At 43.8% G+C, this 22,705-nt stretch overlaps 1 protein-coding gene across 1 annotated transcript in view; it reads left to right on the top strand.

The window, feature by feature from the left end:
• The window catches only part of VAT1L (vesicle amine transport 1 like), a 166,206-nt gene that overhangs the window by 52,668 nt on the left and 90,833 nt on the right, over positions 1 to 22,705 (top strand). The window contains exon 4 of the mRNA XM_084757885.1: positions 20,211 to 20,353. Coding sequence (XP_084614011.1) covers positions 20,211 to 20,353 — 143 coding nt within the window. The remainder of the gene's footprint in view (positions 1 to 20,210; positions 20,354 to 22,705) is intronic.

Here is a 22,705-nt window from a genome sequence, read left to right as displayed (position 1 = left end):
GCAGGGCCAGTCAGGAATGCATTAAGCAAGGCAAATATTTTAATCCTGAAGAACAGTGACTGAGGAAGTCCTGTTCTCCACAGCCTACCCCAAGGTGGAGGAAAGGCTGTATACTCAATGCTAAGACTTGGGCTCCCTCAATGGTCAAATAGAAGTGGGTCTTCCTCTGTGTTACTTGAGCCTCTTTCCTTCCTATTAGACCAGGGCCTGGAGGCCCTGGAGGAAAAAGGGACAATGAAAGGACAAGTCTGCTTCTGCCTTCCTCTGACAGAAAGCTCATGGGGTGGGTTGTGGGACCCAACCAGTCGATCTTTACCATTTTCTGTATGCTAGACAGTATACTAGGTATTTGGAAGATAAACCAAACTCTATCTTCAGGAATTGGCATGTATTCACATATACTTCTTCTGTGTATTAATCTAATATGTATATTTAATTAATATATGTATATATACATATAAGTATGACTAATTAATATGTATATATACACTCACATATATGTATATACACATACATCTTCAAGTATCTTTTATCACTTCAGAAAATTAATTAATTAAGTGATTAAATGAAATATCTCCCAAGAAACACTTTATGAGAAGAGTTACGTATTTTGGCTCATGGTTTTGTATGGTTCTACCTATAGTTGCTTGATACCCCACATTTCCACAGAGCATCACAGCAGCTGGAGTACACAATGAGAAACAATTGTTCAGATCAAAGCAGACTAGGAAACAGCATACAAGACCAGAACTCTCTGGTGATAGTTTACCACCAAGAATACATCAGCCAGTACCCTAGTTCCTCCAGCAACGTCCTACCTCCCAACATTCCTAAGACCTCTCAACACAGTTCCACCAGCTCAGAACCAAAGATCCAAACAGCGAACCTTTGGAAGTCATTGCAGAGTCATATCACAACAACTTTGTGCCCATACGTAGGAATGACACTGAAGCAGAGACAGATACAGTTATGTGAAAAGCAGGGGAAAGGTACTTTGATGGCCTTAGGACACAGAAAACACGGGGGGAGGGCATTGCTCATGGCTTAAAGTCATTGGAACAGGATTATTCTCCTTCTTGGGGTGCAGTTTGCTTGCAGAGAAAGAGCTGTTGTCATTGAGCCTAGAGACAGGCATACCTGGACTCCCCATCCTGCGGTCAGCATAGACAATCCCATCTTCTGCCAGCAACTCCTGCAGCTTACCGCCCAAGGCCGACTATTGCTCTGCCGCTCGGGGCCGACTGGAAGGGTATTGGAATTGGTGTGCCCAGTAGCATCCCTCAGCGTGGGAACTGGGAAATCAGTCACACAATATCAGGCCTCTCAGTAAGAGAGCCATAAGAATTGCTTTCTATTTTATATGACCTCTCAAAGGGTCCCCATTGGGATGGAAGGGAGTTGTGGTGTTCACCATTTTCTGAGACTTCCCCAGCTTCCGTGACTCATTCCTTACTCCTGAAATTAATTAGAGAGAACTATGTGTACCTATATCTCTACCTGAAAGCAAACTTGAAGGGGAACCCAGAAGTTTTCAAATTCATCTTCCATGGCCAGCCAAAGGTCAAAACAGTTCTTTTTTCCCTGCAATGTCCCTGTCTGTCTTGCTAGAACTTTCCAGCTTCTAGACTCTTCTGTCTTACCTCATTCCTCATGTACCTTGGACATTTCTTTTCTTTTAAATTTTTCTATTTTTTTTTTTTAAATTTTGCTTTTGAGACATGGCCTTGCCTTTTGCTAGCACATCCTTTTGCCTTGCAAGTACTAGCACATACCACCATACTTGACCTGGAAATTTCTACTTCTCCTTATATGTTATTTCCTTTTAGAGGCCTTCCATACAGCTGCTCTGCATGTCTACATTGCCTTTCTATTATTTCCCTTGGCAGATTTGATCTGATTACTCATCCTTTCATCCATCTATTCATTTGTCTATCCATCTATATACCCATTCATCCACCTAGCAATCCATCCACTCATCTATATATCCACTGATACACCTATTTATCCACTCACCTATTGACCCATCCATCCATCCACCCACCTACCCATCCATCCATCCATCATCCACTGAGATAATCCACACACATATCTACAAACCCATCCATCTAACGGCAGCTATGCATGAGCTACCTTTATATGCTAGACAAGAGTATCTTCCTGGGCTTACATGACAACTCTGTGCTTCCAGTGAGCAGCACTGTGTCCATAAAAGGGGAAATGAGTGACAAGGGTTGGATCGCAGTAAACTGATGAAATTCACCTATTCTAATTAGACAACATCTATGTGATGATAATGAGCATTTTAATTACATGGCAGCAGATTCATTAAGTATGTGAAATTAATAAATAAATAAGTTATCATCAAAACACAAGCCATATGTGGACAGTTTCATTATTTAAAATAGCTTGTAAGCCATTAAGCCAGTAACTGTATTTGATTTCCCACTACTGAAATGTATTATTCAAAGCAAAAATACCCTCTGGTAGGCTCTACTTTATCCCTCTGTAGACTAAAGAGATGGAAATTTTGTTTTAATGGCCCAAATTCTCTCTATAGAATGCTACTGAGTCTTTTGAACTCAGCTTCCTGCTGGTCAGGCTGCTGAATAAAAATATAGGGCATAGTGCTGGGGATGTAGGTTGGTTAGTTTGCCAAGCCCAAATAAGGCCCTGGGTCTATCCTCAACACTTCAGAAATATGTGTGTGTATATATACACATACATATATATTATATATAAATTAACTAAAGTTAAATGAAATAAGAGGACACAACTGTAACAATGGGCAATCTCTCCTAAAGATACTAGAATCAAGAGGCTGAGAAGATAGCTCAGTGGTTACATTCTTGTCCTGCAAGCATGAAGCCTGGAGTTCAGATGCCCAGGACATATGTAAAATATTGATTTAGCATCTTAGCCCACCTATAATTCCCTCTTGAGAAAATAAAGACAGACAATTCCCCAGAATAAGTTGGATAACAAGACTATCCATGTCAGCAGGTTTGGGGTTTGATAGAGAGATTCTACCTCAGTGAATATGGTAGAAGAGCAATCAAGGGGGGTCCCAAACATCCACATCAAGCCTCCACATACATAGACCCATGGGCACACGCACATACACACACACACACACACACACACACACACACATGCACACACACACGCACACGCGCACACACACATGCACACACACACACACGCACACACATGCACACGCACACACACACACACACATGCACACACACACGCACACACCACACACCACATACCACGCACATGCGCACACACAAATGGGAAGAAAAAAATACCCCACAGACAACTACTCTCCATTCAAACATCTGGCACTTACAACCTATCAAGTAATGTACTGGACACAAATTATATGTCGTAGATAAAAGACAGTCTACCTTTTGCAGGTGACAGGGGTCTCTTCACAAATATAGTCAGTTAAATAGGGTTCAAAGCAGTACACATTAAAATTCTTGCTAAGAGACGGATTTATTCAAAAGAATTATAGTTTAGCAGCACAATAGAATTTATCCTGCAGCTGCTTAAAAATGATGGCATTAAATTTTTTTTCATGATCCACCAAAATACAATGTAAGCTTAGAAATTAAAGAACACATTGAGGCCCAGTGGTGTTTAGCATGGTTCCGATTCCGTGGGTAAGCAAACGCTTTATCAGAAAACAAGAATGAAATGAGCAAAAGGGGCAGAGTATTTATCTCTGACAAATGGATTATAGTTGATAGGGCTTTTTAAAATAGCCTTTTGGAATTTTAGAATGCAGTTCTTTATGATGGCCACAAATGCGTGTTGCTTTTGTAACAATGCTTTTCTGCAAAGAGCTGAATGGAGCCAATTGTACATTGCCACCATGGCACTATAGCACCTTGCATTCTGCAATGTTTGCACATAGCAGGAAAAATTACTGACAGACTCAGCCCCTTCGGTGGTGGAGGATCCATGGCTCTCTGCTATGCCAATTTCTTTCTAAGAATGAAGGTCAAATTAGAATCAGACCCTACAGTGGTCTGCATTGAGTTCCTTTGTGGATTGTCACCTATAGGTATTTAGAGGCCAAGCAATGAGTATGTGGGAGGATACAGGGGGGCCAGAGACAAACCCATCATCTCTCCTTAGGTAATTTGATGCTTCTGATAAATAGCCATTATGTTGTGCTGTCCCCATACTATGTCAGTAGTGACCTCCAATATCTGTATGTTGTTGGGGGTTGCTGGAGATCGAACCCTGGGTCTTATATCTGCTAGGCAAGCCCTCAACCACTGAACTATGCCCCCAGCCCCTAAACCCACATGCCCTTTTGACTTCATAAAACCAAGTACATTGTTCTGCCAATCCATCAGAGGGTAGACGCGATATGATTTGGAAATGCAAGGTTGCATCAGGATAGCCCATATCCCTTTCCTCTATGTGTCCACAAGGCTGCCCCTCCAAGGGGCAGTGATCAAATATCGGGCACTAGAGTTCATGTCAGAAGCAGTGCCTGCTCCCCTCTCCCCAACGTGGAGCATGAATTGTCCATCGGCGTCATCTGAGCAGGGCCTCTAGGTTCTTTGCTTGCAAAGTCCTTTGTTGGTGCATCAGTTTGGGCTGAGGCCAGATGGTGGCAGGGGGCTTATCAGAGGTCTAGGGGAGGGGAAGATGATGAAAGAGGGAGAGAGGGTAGGAATGGGAAGATAGGCGCTAGAGGATAGCAATTGGGATGCAATGTGAATAAATTACAATAAATAAAAATTTTTAAAGAGAAATGCAAGGTTGCCTGTGATACAATATGCCACAAATAAAAGAGAAGCTCGTGGAAGCTGTTGGTTGGCCTGAAGAAGATCTGTCTTCTGGGCTTTGTCTCTCATGTATCTCTGTAGAAGACCTAGTCTCCCAGAAAAAGTTCTAATGTTAGTGACACCACCCAGGAAGCAGTCACACAGTGTTTGGTGTCTTCACAGACATGAAGTCATGCTACGCAAATGACATGCTCCCTTCTACGTGTTTAGTGTTACTCTGATCTTTATGATCTGCCTGTGCCACCACAAATTCTATTGCCCAAATAAGGTGGCTATGCACACAAAAATATCCATAGCTGCTGATAGTCCATTGTTCCTCGTTTAAGAGAACTATCACCTTCCAAGCCATTATTTACTGGACACGAACCCATGAAAAGAGGTGGCCCAGGATACAGGATTGATGTTGGAAGGATAACAGTAACAGTGAGTGTATAGCTCACACAGGCCTATGGCTTTGCGGGCCGTGCTTCCTGGCAGCATAACTTACAGTGAGGCTATCTATAGAATACCACAGAAAAAGACCTTCCGAGATAGTAAGGTCACCTCAACAAAGAATGGGGTACTGTGGGAGGCCATTAGTCCCCATTGCATCGGCTTTATTTTCATCTTGGGACTGTTACAGGAGAATGTTCTTCAACGGTCAGGAGGTTGGACTGGATGACCCAAGAGCATTTCCAAGTTTCATGTCTTCCAGTCTGTCCTCTCCATGCTCCAGTGTCTCTCTTCTTGGACTGCAGTGGGGGAGACAAACCCAAGCGCCTGATCCAAAATCTTCTTGAAAAGATACGGTGGGAGATGAATTCTTTCATGTCAATATTGACTGGCGTGACATGAGCCTGGTGGGGGACTCTCTCTCCTCCCCACCTAAAGCTACCTTGAGGAGGCACCATGGCCATGCACATACATTCTGGCTGCTTCTGTGATTTACTACCCTGGCTAGTAAATGTTTTTTTGTTTTGTTTTGTTTTGTTTGTTGTTTTGCTTTGCTTTGCTTTGTTTTTCAAAACAGGATCTCAGTGTAGCCTTTGCTGTCCTGGACTCACTTTGTAGAGCAGGCTAGCCTCGAACTCACAGTGATCTGCTTGCCTCTGCTTTCCTGAGTGCTGGGATTAAAGGCCTGTGCTACTGTGCCCAGCTGCCAGGATAGTAAACATAATAGAGTGTTTCTGGAGGTGCTCTCTTCCTAGAGCAAGCTATATGGTATTTCCGAGGCCTAGAAAGTCCTACAGCAGAAAGTAGATGCTCAGTGCATGATCCACTGACAAGTGTATGACACACAAATATTTACTAAATATAACATGTACAGATAGAATCAGTGGGACACCGAATAAACAAAGACAGCAACGATGTTGTTTTGCAGAGACAGCAAAGAAGGGAGAAAATGAAAGACTCTTCTTGATTGCCATTCATTCATCTTCTCTACGTTTTATGAACAGCGTCTATGTCCTAGCACTATGCTGGTTCTCAAGCAGCAGGTCATGACCCCTTTGGAGATCAAATGACCCTTTTACAGAGGTCACCTAAGACCATCCGAAAATATAGATATTTATATTATGATTCATAACAAGGGTAAAATTACACTTCTGAAGTAGCAAAAAAAAAATTTAATTTTACAATTGGAGGTCACCACAACATGAGGCACTGTATTAAAGGGTCATAGCATTAAGAAGGTTGAGCACCACAGCTCTAGAGAAAGAGGTGACTAAGGACATATCAAGGGTGTCATTGCCGAAGTTAGAGAGATGGCTTAGTTAAACGATACTAAGAATGTAATAATTCTGCTTGTGATGTATGCATAAAGAAGCTTTGAAAGTTTCTCCTTAAAATGAAGCAACAGGACAAAGTGCTTTAGGGACACTTGCTGCAAAGAGCCATTCTGAAGATGAAGGCGTAGGAAGATGAAGTGACTGGGTCTAAGCACCCCAGTGGGAAGCCTTATCTGGAGACTGATCCACAGCACATCAGTGCCCTCCCCACAGGACTAACTAGTGAACTCTTCTGATCTGGGAGCCTCAGATGTCACCTCCAGCAGTGACAGGCCCTGACCTGCCCCATTCAGAACCTCTGCCTCAGGATTTGAAGTCCCAGTAAAAAGTCCCAGTGACTGATCTATGGGGGCTGGCAGGAACAGAGCAACAGTCTGAGTTGCAGAAGTTCACAGCCTGGGCAGGAGCTTTCAGATACGATGCTACATCACAGAAAAGTGTTGAAACCAGTGCTGTGCTCCAGCTGGAGTCAGCCGCTCAAGTTCATGGGATGCCTTCAGCAAGTGCAGATGTGTAAAGCAGGACAGAAGGCAGCTTGCTGAGTTGTACAACCACATACCAAGGAAGAGCGCCTGACCACTGCCAGGCATCGCAGCAAGTTGGTTCACAAATCGCTGTGTTTAGGGAGGAGATGCAGTGCAGACTGTAGCTCAGAGTAAGAGGGGTAAACTTGCATTTCCTCAAATATCCAACACCTCTGTGTCTAGGCTGTTCACATGGTTGCCTGGTGCATTACATCCAGTTACCGCAACTGTATGAATACAGGCATCCGTTCATGGTGCCCATATCTAGTCCCTCAAGTAATGCACAATAGATCCAAAGACTCCAAGTCTTTCTGAGGCACTTCCATCCTAGCCACCTCCTGACTCACTCTCAGAATGATGACATGACCCATTTTACCAGGGCACTTTTATTTTATATCTATAATTAACGATAGCATTTTTCTACTTTTCTATTTCAACAATAAATTATATGGTGTTCTTGGTTACCTTGCCAGACTGTGATTCAATCTGGTTTGGGTTGAAAGAAAGATAGATACATTTATAAAAAAACCACAGCATCAAACTGGGTACAAAATTGTCATTTGGCTGGAAACAGGAACCTGGCGTCCTCACTATGCAAATACAGCCATCCCAGGAATCTGTCCAGGTGCACCAGTTGGAAGGCAGCCAGCCTGGAAGGGCTCTGATGCTCTGTGATTTAAAGTCCTGTAAGGAGACTTTGCCATCTGGTGAGCTGGCTATTCCCTGGCCAGGATGCCAGGTTGAATGCCAAGTTGAGAGTCCAACTTGAAACAAACAGGCAATCTGTGAGTTATATGGATCTTCCTGTGACTGTGCGCAACCTTTACTACATACATGGTGAGTGTTGCTAACCAGAGACCCAAGACCTAGTGTGGTGCATAAAAGGGCAGGTTAGTAAGGCTGTCATGTGCAGTTGGGCAGGATATGCTGCACAAAGGTACCTACATCATGCAGGCAAGCAAAGAGCAACCTCCCTTCAGTTGCCCCGACTCGCACCTCTGTGGGCACAGGGTTGTCTTTCCAATTCACATAAAAGTCTAGTAAGATATTGCTCAGGATAGCAATGATTACAAATGGAAGCTCTTCCCACCCACCTAATTGCAGGTCCCAGGGTACCTTAGAAAAAGCTATTTAACCAGGAGTGACTGGGGCCAACATCATGACAAAGGATGGAATCGTGCTTTAGATAAAAAGAATTAAAAAGCCTGGAATTCATCGAGCTCCTGCTCTGAGTACTTACCACACGGAGCAAACTCCCTGGCTGTGTGTGCATCTTACACGCCTCTCAGGTAGTCAGCAGTCTCTCAGATGCACAGATGGGGACATTGAGGCTCATGAGAGTGTGTGTGTATCTCATAAGTGTCATCTCTGCACTCAGGAGGCTGAGGCTAGAGGATCTCTATGAGTTCCAGGTCAGCCTGGGGTCTAGAGTATGAGATCTTATCTCAAAAATAGATGATGATGATGATGATGATAGTGGTGGTGATGATGATGATGATGGTGATGATGATGATGATGATGGTGGTGATGATGATGGTGATGATGATAATGATGATGGTGGTGGTGGTGATGATGATGGTGGTGATGGTGATGATGATGATGGTGATGATGGTGATGATGATGATGGTGATGGTGGTGATGATGATGATGATGGTGGTGGTGGTGATGATGGTGATGGTGATGATGATGGTGATGATGATGATGATGGTGGTGGTGGTGATGCTGATGATGATGGTGGTGGTGGTGATGATGATGGAAGGAAGAAGATTGACAACTGAAGAGGGATGGGTAGAAGAACAGACGATTCTAATGTGGTGAGGGAAGGGTCCTGGGTAGGGCTGTGAGTGAGTGTGCAGATAGAGCCCAAGATAGTAACTCTTCCAGGGAACTCTGGGAAGGCAAGGGGTTAAAAAGCCGAAAGCCAATGTCTGTGGTTTGAACATGAGATGCATGCCACAGGCTTATGCGCTGAACTCTTGGTTCCCAGCTGGTGACACTGTTCCAGGCGGTTGTGGAACATCTGGAACTGAGCACACAGATGGTGGAGGTGGGTTCCTGGAGGCAGGCCTACGACTGTTAGATCGTGGTCATAGGTTGTGCTCTTTCCCTGTGTTCTGGGTCCAGCATCACGCGAAACCTGCCAATACATGCCCTTGCCACTACAAACAGGGCTGCCCCAGCTGGCAGGACTCCACCAGCATGTAGGGTTGCAGTCTCAGAGTAAGAGGTAAAACAAATCGAGCATTCCTCAAACTGCTTTGTCAGGAATTTGGTCTCAGACACAGGGAAGTGACTAATAACAATAATTTGTGAGGCGCCTGTTCTGGTATGACCCTGTAAATCATAGCATGGAAGAAGTTGCCTTTTTTTGAACAACATTTGACCCCATGAGTTAAGTCGTCAGATCAAAACAAGCAAGGCTCTGGGGCTCAACTAGGCTTCCACCAGGCAGTAAGGATCCAGGAATTAACCATAGACTGAGGGTCCAGAAAGGACCCAGGAATTAGAGCCAGGAGCTTCATCTTACTTTTTTAATTACAATATTTTTATTTGATCAATTCTGAGGTTTTCATCATGCACACATGCAATGCGTTTTGATCATAGCCAGCTCATAAGCCTTCCCCAACTCCTTCCAGAGAGTCAGATCCATCCTTCAACTCCCCACTCCCAATGTTGTCCCCCGCCTCCTTTTTTTAAAAATTTAACCCACTGAGTCCAACTGTGTTGCTCATATACTCTTGGATGTGGGACCTTCCACTGGAGTATGGTCAACCTACCAGGTGCCACACCTAAAACAAAAAAACAAAACAAAACAAAAAAAAACCCTGACTCTCCCTCCACAAGAAGCCATCAACTATCAATAGCTCCTCAGTTAGGAGTGTGGGTTTATGATCCTCTCTCTCTTCCATCTTTTTCAAACCTTATCATAATACATTTTTTTAAAGAAAAAGTCTCACTATGTAGCCCTGGCTAGCCTGGAACTTGCTATGTAGATTTGGCTGGCTTGTAAACACACAGAGACCTGACTACCTCTGAATTCCAAGTGTTAGACTTAAAGGTGTGTACCAACACATCCAGCCCTTACCATATTTTTTGATAGAGGGTATCATGTAGCCCAGGCTGGCCTCAAGCTAGGTAGTCAAAAATAGCTGTGAACTTCTGATCCTTCCGCCTCTACCTCTTGAGTGATACGGGAAGAGCTAGCTGGTGAGTTATAGAATTAAGGGCCTGTGCCATAATGCTAGTTTTAAGCAATGCTGGAGATTGCACTCAGGGTTTCATACATGCTAGGAAAGTTATCTACCAACTGAGCCACAATAGCCCCCCATTATAAGCATGAATACATATTCATTGCACAAATCAATGCATTTTGTGGTTATAAGCACCCTCCCTTTTACCTCCCCTGACTCCTCCCCCTGGCCCTCTTCTGTCCTAATAGTGGGAGCTTTGGCTTTCTAAGCCATCTCCACATTGCCTCCTTCTTTGTTTGATTGAAGGTCAATAGCAAAGCACCAAGAGATTGCCCTTGGCACTAGAAGGGCTTGGTTGGAATCCCATTGCTTCCAGTTGCACCTCTTAGGCCTTCTGGACCTTGTTCTAGTCTCACTGGGACCACCTTGAGGATGTGCACTTGTCCTCTCTGAGCCTGTGTTCATGGAGGGGACTACAAACAGGAGGGAGGCATGAGAGGGTAGCAAGTATCCACCACAGTGCTTGATGAAAAATAGCTAGTCAGTTAGCATGCATCTGTCTATGCATCCATCCACCCATCTATCCATCCACTCATCCACCCATCTACATCTATCTATCTATCTATCTATCTATCTATCTATCTATCTCTTCCTCCCTCCCTCCTTCTCCTTGTAACCTGCATACCCACTGCTACTCCATAGCAGAGAGCAAGAGTAAGATTGAAGAAGCCTGGGCAGACAATGATGACAAAGATGGTTCAGATTTTGCCCCTCGCCATTGCTCTGACACTTGAGGTGGTCCCCTATCTTCTCTATGCTTCCGTTCTCTCATCTCGATGAGGATGAGGTTGTTGGTACCCACATGGTGGAGTTCTTGCTGAAGATCGAGAGACTTGACATTTGTAGAGCATGTGGAAGAATTGATGGCTCATAGCAGGCTGTGAGGTTCACACTTTCCCCCTTACCCTAGAGCCTCAGCAAGAAGCTCAAAGCAGTCAGGCTAAAGAAACGTGTACACTTACTCCTTCATCCCACTTTCTGAGTCTTAAAAGGAGAGAATATTACATTTGCAGTTGGCTGATGAGTCAGAGCCCTTGGGAAACTCAATGTACAGCTTCCATAGGTACAGCCCAGGTAGCTCAGAGGTCATGCACCTCCAAAGGGTTGAGATCTTCAGCCCCCGCTCCTGTACTAAGGATTTATTTCCTTTTCCTGTGTCTGAGTCCAGAAGCCTACATCAGTCATGTCCCAAATGACAGAATCCCATACACTGAACCCAGCGACTGTGACGTCAACCACCTCAGTTAGGAAAAGAGGAAGTGGAGTGTGACAAGGCCATGCCTGAACTCATTAGAGGTAGGAAGCCATGAAGCAGTGAATCCCAGCACTGTTATTCATCAGAATCCCCAGGGAACCTAGAGAGGATACACAGGATGCGAGCCCTATTCGGGTTTGGAATAGAACACCTGCTGTTCAGATCTGTTGGGTGGGCTTCTTACCTACACTCCATGGAGTAGATGTTATTTACTTAGGATTATTTGCATCCAGAGTTCTCAAAAAGAGCTACATCTGACTCCTCAAGAAGGATTGCTAGTCTCGGACTAGAGCGCCCCATTTGGACATTCTACTTAAAGACTGTGTGGAGCCTGGGAAACTGCATCTAAAGAGGTCTCTGCAAACTGTGGCGACAGCCAAGGAAAAAATAGGCAGTAAAAACCTTGAACCCCTACCCGGACTAGCCGATGGACATTCTCCACTGTTGAGTGGAGAAGGAGATCTAACTTTCACACAAACTCTGGTGCCCCATATTTGAACATGTCCCTTGGACGGAGATGCCTGGTGGCACTCAGAGGAAAGATAATAGGTCACCAAGGAGAGACTTGATACCATATGAGCATATTCAGGGGGAGGAGGTCCCCCTCAGACACAGACTTAGGGGAGGGGAGGGGATTAGTAGGGGGGAAGTGGGAGGAAGGGAGGAATGGGAGGATACATGGGATGGGCTAACAACTGAGATGTAATATGTATAAATTAATAAAAATGTATTAAAAAAAAACTTAAAAAAAAAAAGAGGTCTCTATAAGAAGGTGGCTGGTACTAGTTCTGAGATGTGCTCATTTGTATAACTAGTAGAAGAAATGGAGTGAAAGGCTGGCAACACCTACCAAGCCTTAGCCAAGAATTTGTCTACTGATTTGAGGGAACTAGAAAGAGGCAGATCCTGTTGAGTGAATGTGTCCTTAGAAGGTATAAGCAAATCAATATCTGCTCACTCAAATAGGGACCAGGTGACAGATTTGAGTCTTGCTTGGTAAACCAATGAGTTTATAGGAGCACCAATGCCTCTAGAATACTACTGGACAGCCCCACCTTAGGATGAGTGATGGTCTCCCTATAACTTGTGTATGCTGGCTAGTTTTATACCAACTTGACCCAAGCTAAAGTTATCAGCGAGGAAGGCTCTTCAATTGAGAAAATGTCTCCATAATCTAGACCTTTAGGCAAGCCTGTAGGGCTAACCAGGCTCCAGCCCCACCACTCTTTCTACAAAGGAACATGAACAGACCCAATCCTGAAGGTCTATTTTAGCACAGCTACTCTGAAGACAGTAATGGCTGATATGATTGAAGGATGACACTCCACAATATATCCAAACTCATATCTTAAGCAGTTAAAAAAGTGTAGTCCCACATTCATCACTTTTCCCCTCTCTTCTGCCTTGACCATGCACCACTATACCTTCTTGCCACTGAAATTCTCAGCACCCATCCATTACAACCAGTGTCACGTTTAGGTCAACAGCTTTGCAACGACATAGCAAAGGGGGAAAAAACCTGGCTAATCTTTAGAGCATAGTAAGTGAGCCCATGGAATATTCTCTGTTGCTTTTAGGGGTGGGTCATGGAGAGCAGTCCCCAAGGTAGGGTTTGAAAAACATGTTCTTCTCAGAATGGAAATGACTGAATTGTTGAGCAGGCAAATGACAGCATCAATTGCAAAGTCCCAACATGAGAGTTTATATTGTCCTATAAGAAAGGTATAAGGATAGTTAGTGTCCAGAGGCCCAGGCTTGGTCATCTATAGTACACAGTATCTTTGCAAGCCTATGCCTCTGTGTGTTGACAGAAGGGGAAAACATCAGCCACGGTTCTTTGGAATAAATCTTACTTCTCCATTTCCTCTATGCATTTTCTTAGTGCTTTTACAGGCTCATTCTGCTAAGTCATTTCCACTCTCTGACCACATTAATGGCTATGGTTTCCATGAGCTGTTTAAAAGTGAAAACAACTTTTAGAATTGCTAAACAGACTTCTATTTTAGAAACAAACTCAAAAGTGGCTATGATGCCGATAGGAGCTTCCTTTCCTGTCTTCTCTTTTTGCTTTGCCCTTAAATGGTTTCAGGGATTGGACCCAAGGCCATCAGCATGCTTGGCCTTGAGCTCATTCTGTAACTCAGGAGGGCCTTGAACTTGCAATCTCCTTGCTCCCACCTCTCAAGTAGCTGAGATGAATGGCATGTGCCCCCCAGGTCTACTTTGCCTTTCATTGTCTCATAGAACCTTCTTCAGATAGACATCCTGGGGTTCAGCTGAAGAATAAGTTAGTGTGAACAGAGATCTTAAGCTGGACCAACCTTAAACATCATCCATTTAAAAATCGACTGGTTAATTAATGTGTGTCTGTGTCCATGTACGTCTACATGTATGTTCAGATGCATGGGCTAAGTGTGCATGTGTGAAGGCCAGAAGGCGGTACCAGGTGGATAGCCTCTATCAATCTCCATTTATTGCTTTAAGGCAGGGTCTTTCACTGAAACTGTGACTGTGTTTTCTTGGACAGGATGGGAGCCAGTATCCCCAACAATTCTTCTGTCTCCACGCCTTATAGAACAGGGCTTACAGAAATGCCTTGGACACCTGGCTTGTAATCTGGGTGCTGGAATTCAAACTCCTGTCATCATGATTACACAGCAAGCACTCTTAACTACTGAGCCATCTCTCCAGCCTCCTAAATTCCCATTTTTTGAAACAGTGAAACTGTGAGACTTAGAGATTAGTTTGCCCTCAGTCACATGACATAGTTAAGAACACATGACACAGTGGGAGAGGATGTCCTTTTTTTTCCATCTAGTCTCCTTCATTGCCCATACACTCCTTATTCTCTGCATATGTACAAATGCACAATACACCATAGGGTCTTAAACCATGACTTTCCTTGGAACTGGTACTCCTACCCTCGTGGTGTAGATATGTCACTGGACTTTTAATGATTCACTGATTCTTCTAATAGCTCTTTCCCTCATTAAAATGTATAACTCAAGATGAAAAAAAAAACACGCTTGTAGCCCCATCTTTACAATTCAGGGATGTCACGTGGTGGAGACGTCACGCAGGCAGGCATTACTGGCATATCTACAGGACTGAATGAGTTAAGTAGAAGGGTGGGACAGATATAGGGAATGATGGGAAATCATCCAGATAAGTGACAGGGAAGAGGATGCCAAGCAGTTGCGACTCTATGACCAAGGATCCTGTGCTGAGAGACAGGGTGACTCTTTACAGAAGTGGGTATTTTCCCCTAGGATCAAAGCCAGACTTGTAGCATATGGTGAGAAACGAGACTGGGGAGGTGGAAGACATCTACATTATAGAGACCCTGGTGAGCTACCCATTCCCCTTTCTTGATAGTTGAGTCTCTGATGCTGAGCCCGAATCTCAGTGCTCTAAGACCATGTTTATTGGCTGACTTCCCAGAATTCTACTGGACTTCTTCCCATCTCCAGAACTATAGCTAAAGACTGTCGTTTATTCAGCACTCGGTATGGACCATGCCAAAGCCTAATCTTACTGCACCTCTAACCATCTCTTTACTGCACCTGGCTTTTCTACAGCAAGACCTTGCCTTGAATTGCCTTGATGTTATTCAGAGTTACAGACACCTAAAACACTGCCTCGTGATTGTCCCTAGATTTCCCGCTATCTCTGTTTTGAGGTTGGGGTGGAAGGTTCCAGCAACCTTGTGATGATGGAATGATGTAAACAGAGCTAAAAACCTGTTCACTCCTACGCCCTAAGACCCAGCTCTCCAGAGCAGACCACTGAAACCTTTGACATGGAGGCCAAGGACTGCAGTATCCCCAAGACTCCAAATGTCTAAATGGTGACCCTCGGACTGCATGCATCTGAAGATAATTATGAATACAGTCTAACACATCTGTAAAGAACAGCCTCATACTATGATACCAAAAGATTGAAGTGCTACAAGGTTAGGTCCTGGGTCAGCAGCTTGCATGACCAGCTGGACAGACAGAAAGACCAACACCAGAGTGGATGACCTTAGAGTCTGGACATGTGGCTTTATTATTCACAGGCCCCATAACTTGGGGCAAGTTCTCATCACTCTCTGAATGCCCATGTTGAGGCTTAAATAGGAAACAAGAATTGCTTTAGAGCCTTTAGTTCCTGGCTCATGGGGGGACAAGAGGAAGCGCAGCTGCTGTTATTGTTGCATTGTTAGCCATAGAGAAGAGCAGGGGTGCTTGGAGCGGAAGGCTTGTGTCCCTAAGAGGGAAGGAGAGTCAATTAACACAGGTATGTGCATAACTCCATTTACTGCTGCTGCCAGCAACATGGATTGTCTTGTCCATTTAATGCCGTGGGTCTGCAGGTAAATTGTAAACCCCTTTTTATTGAGAAATCATTCCATCTCCCACAAATGTTTATTGAGTCCCTGCAATTCCCGGGCTAGCTGGGAAAAGGAAGAATTAATGAGCTGCTGATTTTGCATTACCTAGGGAGTGAGGGAAAGCAGATTTCCTATAACTGTGAGGGAGAATGCTTAAATACAGAACAGAACGGTATTTACTCTTTAAATAATCACAGCTCTTACAAAGGTCTCTCATCATCTCAGTGAACGGAGGGGAGGCTAAAAAGCTACAAACAGCTGAATTTGTGCTTTCTAATCATTGCTACTTACATAATAATATATGTTATGCTATATATCATATTTACATAGTATACAGATATTATTAAAAGAATCCTAATTACCTATTGTTAAATGCTTTTTAAGTTTTAAATATCGATCTTGTGTGTGTGTGTGTGTATGTGTGTGTGTGTGTGTGTGTGTGTGTGTGTGTGTGTGTCTGTCTGTCTGTCTGTCTGTCTGTCTGCCTGCATGTGCATGAAGGTGCTAAGGAGACAAGAAGAGGAAATCAATACATACTCTAAAGCATTGAACCATCTCTCCAGCCCCTAAAGGTTTTATATTATGTATTAATTATAAGTGTATATATTTGTGTATATACCACTAACTGTACAATATATTTAATATAAATATATAATTATATATTATTCTAACTATGCAGTGTCATATATAACATATGCTACATACATGTGTTATTTTATACACAATATAAATATATTGAATATCAATATATAATTATACATTGTTCCATGTAGTATCTACATATAATATGCTATATACATATATTGTTTTTACATAATATTAATGTTACATAATATAATTTAGAGTCATGCCTGTATGTTTATTTCAGTCAACAACAGATCTCATATGTGATAGTCCCCTAATGTTGTGACATTTTAGGCCTGCTTTAAGCTAGAATATCATGGTGGGAGCGCAAAGCTATTTGTGGTAGAACAAAGCTCCTCATCCCAAGTCAATCATAAGAGAAGAAAGTCCAGAGTCCCATCATCCCCTTCAAAGGCTACCATTATTGACAATGACATGAAAACTCCCAGTAAGATCCACCCTCAAGGTGTCGCCATATTTCAACCACACTGCAGCCTGAGAAATAAGACACACACACACACACACACACACACACACACACACACACACACACACACACACACACCCTTTTGGCAGAGTTTTAAATTCAAATTACACCAGGACTTTTGTAGAAGTAACAATAAAACGAAAGTGAGAGCCTTGCAATTGTCCCTAATCCAAAAAGAATGGTACCCTCAAAAGATGGGGAACTTAGTGTACAAGAAACAGGGAAGAGACTGTGGTAAGACAGGCAATAGGTAGCCATCTGCAAGCCAAGGAGAGCAGCCGGGAGGAGAAATTTCCCTCATAACCTAAGGGAGGAATCAACATTGAGATTTGAGACCAGTTACAAACTGTGAGGAAAAGGCATTTCTACCAAGAAAGCCACCCAGTGTGTCACACCACAGTTACAGCATCACTCGCACCCTGATTAAAGATGAGCTCATTTTCAAGTTGGTCGTGAGTTGTGTTTTGGGTGAGATGACTGTGATGTGTTATTTGGGGGGACCCACCAGGTGGAGACAGATGTCAATAGCATTGAACTAAATAATGGGAAATTGGGAAGTGATTGAATGAATAAAGGTCACATTTGCCCAAAGACAGGGGGAAGAAGGGCAGCAGAGATGGTAAAGTTAATTCTAACCACCTCCATCACTGCCAGGGGCTGCTCAAGCCACATCGCTTCAGACATGACATCACTGAATTTGAAGGAGTCACTGCACTGGCTGATGTTATGCATGCTCATCTAGAAGGCAGAGCCCTCTTTGTCCTATGAAATAGGGGACAAAACCTTAATTAAATATCAAAACTATACTTAGCATAGAGAGCTGTACCCTGCGTAGAGTCTTAGGTTAGCGACCATGTTCTGAAATGTCGACCTCCCAGTGATTGTGCCATGTCTATTGTAGGCAGCAAGTTAAAATTGCTTAGCTTAAAATATCTAAATCAGTTGGCAGGGTAGAATAATAGAACAAAATCGGAAACAACTAAAGTTGGGAAGCCCTTGGTTTGAGTCTCAGCTATGCCTCTGAAAAGCTAAGAGGCCTTGACCTTTCTGTGGTCATTTCTCTCAACTATAAGACAGTGTTGAGGGAGGATGCATGGAGCGATCGTTCAACTCTGACATTCTATGAATCTTTCCATCATGCTTTTAATTGGGATTGGTGATAACATTTCCACAAACTGACCTGCCAACTCGAATTACCGACCAACATGAAGACATGAAAATAAGATAAAGGGCAGAAATAACTGCAGTGGATGACTGCTAGGGAAATCTCCATCCTTAAAATGGTAAATAGGATGTTGGTGAGCCATGGCAGGGTTTTTGAATGCACCTTAATTACCAGAAAATTGGGTTTCACTTTAAGGTTTCGAGATGCACATGTTCACATAATTTTGTTCAATGTCTTAAATGTTGACCATATTGGCTGAGGAGAAACAAATCATCCTCCTCTTAACTGCATTTGTAATCCCCCCCTAGACCATTTACCATTTAAACCACATGTTGACCTTTTCTTTATTTGACTGAACATCTTTAGCCCTGGATGTAATAAGCCCCCAAGGGGCAGAGATGATTAAGATCGAGTAGTTAGTCAGAATCACATTTTGTCCCAGGTCCTCAGTCTGGTATAATACCTCATTTAGCCCTTCCCTATGGGACACTCTCAGTCGGTCATGCATATCTGCTCCACACACACCATGCTGACAGTGGCTTACTGTGGGCCTCGGTCCAGCCAGGGAGCACACTTGACTCATGAGTTCACACCAGATCTGTCAAGAATGACTCTTACAGAAGCAGTTCTCTCCCAGTACCTGATGGAAACTAGTTGGGTAGGCTATTGATCATGGAGGTGTCAAAGAGGGTGAGCTCTGGATGTCCATGGTGGTAGATATTCATTTGATAGCACATGCATGGTCTGCTCTATCTTTGAGGGATTTTGTTTCTCTCAAGTGCTACATATTGTTGGACAGCACCATTGGGTTAAATCATCTCGTTTTCTTTTGGGTCTTTTTGAGTGTGAAGGGAATCTGTGCGTGTTCATACTTATGTGTGCATATAGGCACATGTGCACATGTGTGATTTCGTGGGGGTTTCTGAGGAAAATCCTACATTGTTCCTCAGGTTGCCACTTTTCTTTTGAGAAATGGTCTCTCATTGGCCTGGAACTTGCTCAACTGGCTAAGATGGCTGTCCAGCAAGTCATCTTAGAAGCCTCGTGTCTCTACCTCCCCAGCAGTAATGTTATAAACATGCTCCACCATGACCAGCTTTTTGCTTTTCTTTCTTCTCCTCCTCCCTCCTTCTCCTTTTCCTCTCTCTCTGTATCTCTCTTTCTGTCTGTCTCTCTGTCTCTGTCTCTCTGTCTCTGTCTCTCTCTGTCTCTCTGTCTCTCTCTCTCTCTCTCTCTCTCTCTCTCTCTCTCTCTCTCTCTCTCTCTCTCTCTCTCTCCCTCTCTGCCCCCCCCCCGGCTGAATGTGAGTTCCAGGGATCAAATTCAGGTTCTTGGCTTTGCAAGCCTTGTACTTATAGATGAGCCATCTTGCTGACTCTTCTTTTGGGTCTTAACCCTGTTAATATCTACAATAATCTTACAAATAAAAAATTAAATTCAAGTGTTTTCTCAGAATCTGCTTCCTAGAGCTAATCTAAGACATTCATCAGGATTGTTATGGACTAGGTAGCATTAATGCTGAGATGTAGCTTGGTGTGGTTAAATAATAGCTTAGTGCTGGGGTTCTCTGGCTCCTCTTGACTTTTCGCACACACACACAAGTGGTTGGCAGCCAAGACAAGTTTCTGTCCTCCAGGGGACATGGTACACTGTATGAACACATGTTTGGCTATCACAGTTGAACTGGAGATGCTCATTATCTCAAGAAGGTAGAGGCCAAGGATGCTGATGAATACATCATATCCTTAACTAAAGAACATGAATCCACGCTGAAAAAAAAAATCAACTATGCCAGTGTTGAGAAATTCTACCTTTTGCCCAGCAAGACTGGCTATTAGTTAATATTTGCTGAGTGTCTATAAGTGTCATGTTTTGTGCCATGTTCTTGGCCCATGTTATATAACACCTCTCTCAGGATGGTGGTGCTCATGTGTGATGGGATTATTGTGTGTCATTTCCAGGGCCAAGCTGTGGCTCAGCTGTGTTCTACCATCCCCAATGTGACCGTCTTTGGAACAGCCTCTTCTTTCAAGCATGAGGCCATCAAAGATTCTGTGACCCACCTCTTTGACAGAAATGCAGACTACGTGCAAGAAGTAAAGAGGTAAGGGAGTGGCTCTGCAGGGTACCAGGCTGGACCCTGATCTTCTCTTGAGGATCATTAGTGTTCATTTAAAAGACGGCTAATACTGGGACTGGACAGAGCATTTGGTGGTCCTGCAGAAGACCATGGTTCAGTGTCCAGCACCCCACAGATGTTCACAACTGTCTGTAACTCCAGCTCCAGGGGATCTGATCCTCTCTTCTGCCTTCCTTGGGTACCACACTCATGTTCTGTGCATACATACATTCAGACAAAACATTCAGACACATTAGGGAAAAATAAATCTTTGAAAGAGGACTAATGATGATGATGATAGTAAACACAGATTGGAGGCTTAGTGCTGACCCTGAGCTTGATGCTTCACATGTGTTAGCTCATCAAATGATCTCAAACTTTTTGTTATTATCCCCAAGGAAGAAGGTAGTCCTAAAATTTACAAATTTTACAAATGTTAATGGTATGCTATCCCCCACCACATTGCCACACTATCTTGACACATGCAAGTGTCATTCTCATTCATTCACATAAAAGCTCAAAATTGATGCTCATTTGAAAGAAGATCTGGTACCCAGGCTCTTTATAGTTTGATTCTGCCATCATCCTGACTCTTCTGGTACTTTGGTTCTAGCTAGAAGATAGGAAAATAGCAATAGGTCATGAATGGGAGGACAGTCCTAGGATGGATACACACACCCTGCCCAAATTTGATGCTAATATTCAGATCCTTGGCTGCACTTCACTGAGAGCAAACTGAAAACTGCCACCTAGTTATGTAAGTAGGCAGACCTGGCCTTCATGAAATGGCAAAGAGTGGAGCCCCAGGTTATACCAGGCTCTCCAGCTTGTCAATGCATGCTTTCACTGTGGAGAGGGTGACTTTCTAAAGAGTGGAGCCTGAGCCATAGTTACCTGTAGCAAGAAGGGAGCCTGGAAGAGGGTGTTTTAGAGATAGAGGTAGCTACCTGCCTACTGAGCAATGGGTTCAAAGGTTCAAAGGTCAAGAAAATAACAATACAACTCAACAGGGTGTAGTCCAGGCATTTCTGACTGTATGATCTAATCACAGTTTACCTGTGATCCATAAACTATTGCTCTTGGCCATGTGTGTCTACACACAAGGAAAATCACATGGAGAGTCCAGGTAATAGCACATCTGTAGATGGGGTGTGTGTGTGTGTGTGCGTGTGTGTGTGTGTGTGTGCGTGCGTGTGTGTGTGTGTGTGTGTGTTTCTCTTGGATGCTGCCCTGGGTGATGTCAGTCACAGCCTTTTCAACTGAGAGTTGCTAGAGGAATCAGTAGTGGCCAGGAGCTCTATTTTTCTCTTCTCATAGTCTTACCCTAGATTATAAAATCCAGATGGAATTAGTCACCCAGCCAGCACCATGACAAAAAAACATTTGTTTTCCGAGTCACAAATTAAGATGAAAAGGGACCTTTGTCCCTGATTGTCCAAGAGAAATTTAGACTAGATTGTTTTAAGTGGGGCATTTTTTTTTAAGAAAGAAAAATTTTCTAATGAGTAAAAATTTTCAGATTTGTTGGGCTGGGGATATACCTCATTCCTTATAGTGCTGGTTGTGTAAGCGTCGGGACCCGAGTTCAATCCCCAGAACCCATGTAAAAGAGCCAGGAACAGCAGCACACACATGAAATTCCAACTCTTGAAAGGCAGAGAGAGGAAAATCCCAGGGACTTGATGGACTGCTAGCCAAAGATAGTTCAAGGTTCAATAGAGACCCAGTCTCAAAACCTAAGATAAAGTCAGGCATGGTGGTAGACACCTTTAATTTTAGAACTTGGGAGGCAGAGACAGGCTCTGTTAGTTCAAGGCTGTCCCAATCTACATTGTGAGTTCCAGTCCAGCCAGGGCTGCATAGGGAGACCATGTCTAAAACTTCAAGTGCAAAGTGACTAACAAAGATATTCAGTGTTAACCTCTGGCTTCTACACACACACACATGGGTGGGTACACACACACACACATGGGTGGGTACACACACACACATGGGGGGTACACACACATGGGGCGGTACACATACATGGGGGGTACACACACACATGGGGGTACACACACACACATGGGGGGTACACACACATGGGGGGTACACACACATGGGGGGTACACACATACATGGGGGGTACACACACACATGGGGGGTACACATACACACACATGGGGGGTACACACACATGGGGGTACACACACACATGGGGGGTATACACACACATGGGGGTACACACACAAATGGGGGGTACACACACACATGGGGGGTACACATACACACACATGGGGGGTACACACACACATGGTTGTACACACACACACGGGGGGTACACACACACACATGGGG

The sequence above is a fragment of the Acomys minous genome, assembly GCF_964271855.1.
Source record: "Acomys minous genome assembly, chromosome: 14".
NCBI lineage: Eukaryota > Metazoa > Chordata > Mammalia > Rodentia > Muridae > Acomys > Acomys minous.
Note: the sequence above shows the minus strand (reverse complement) of the source record. Positions and strands in the feature narration are given on the sequence as shown.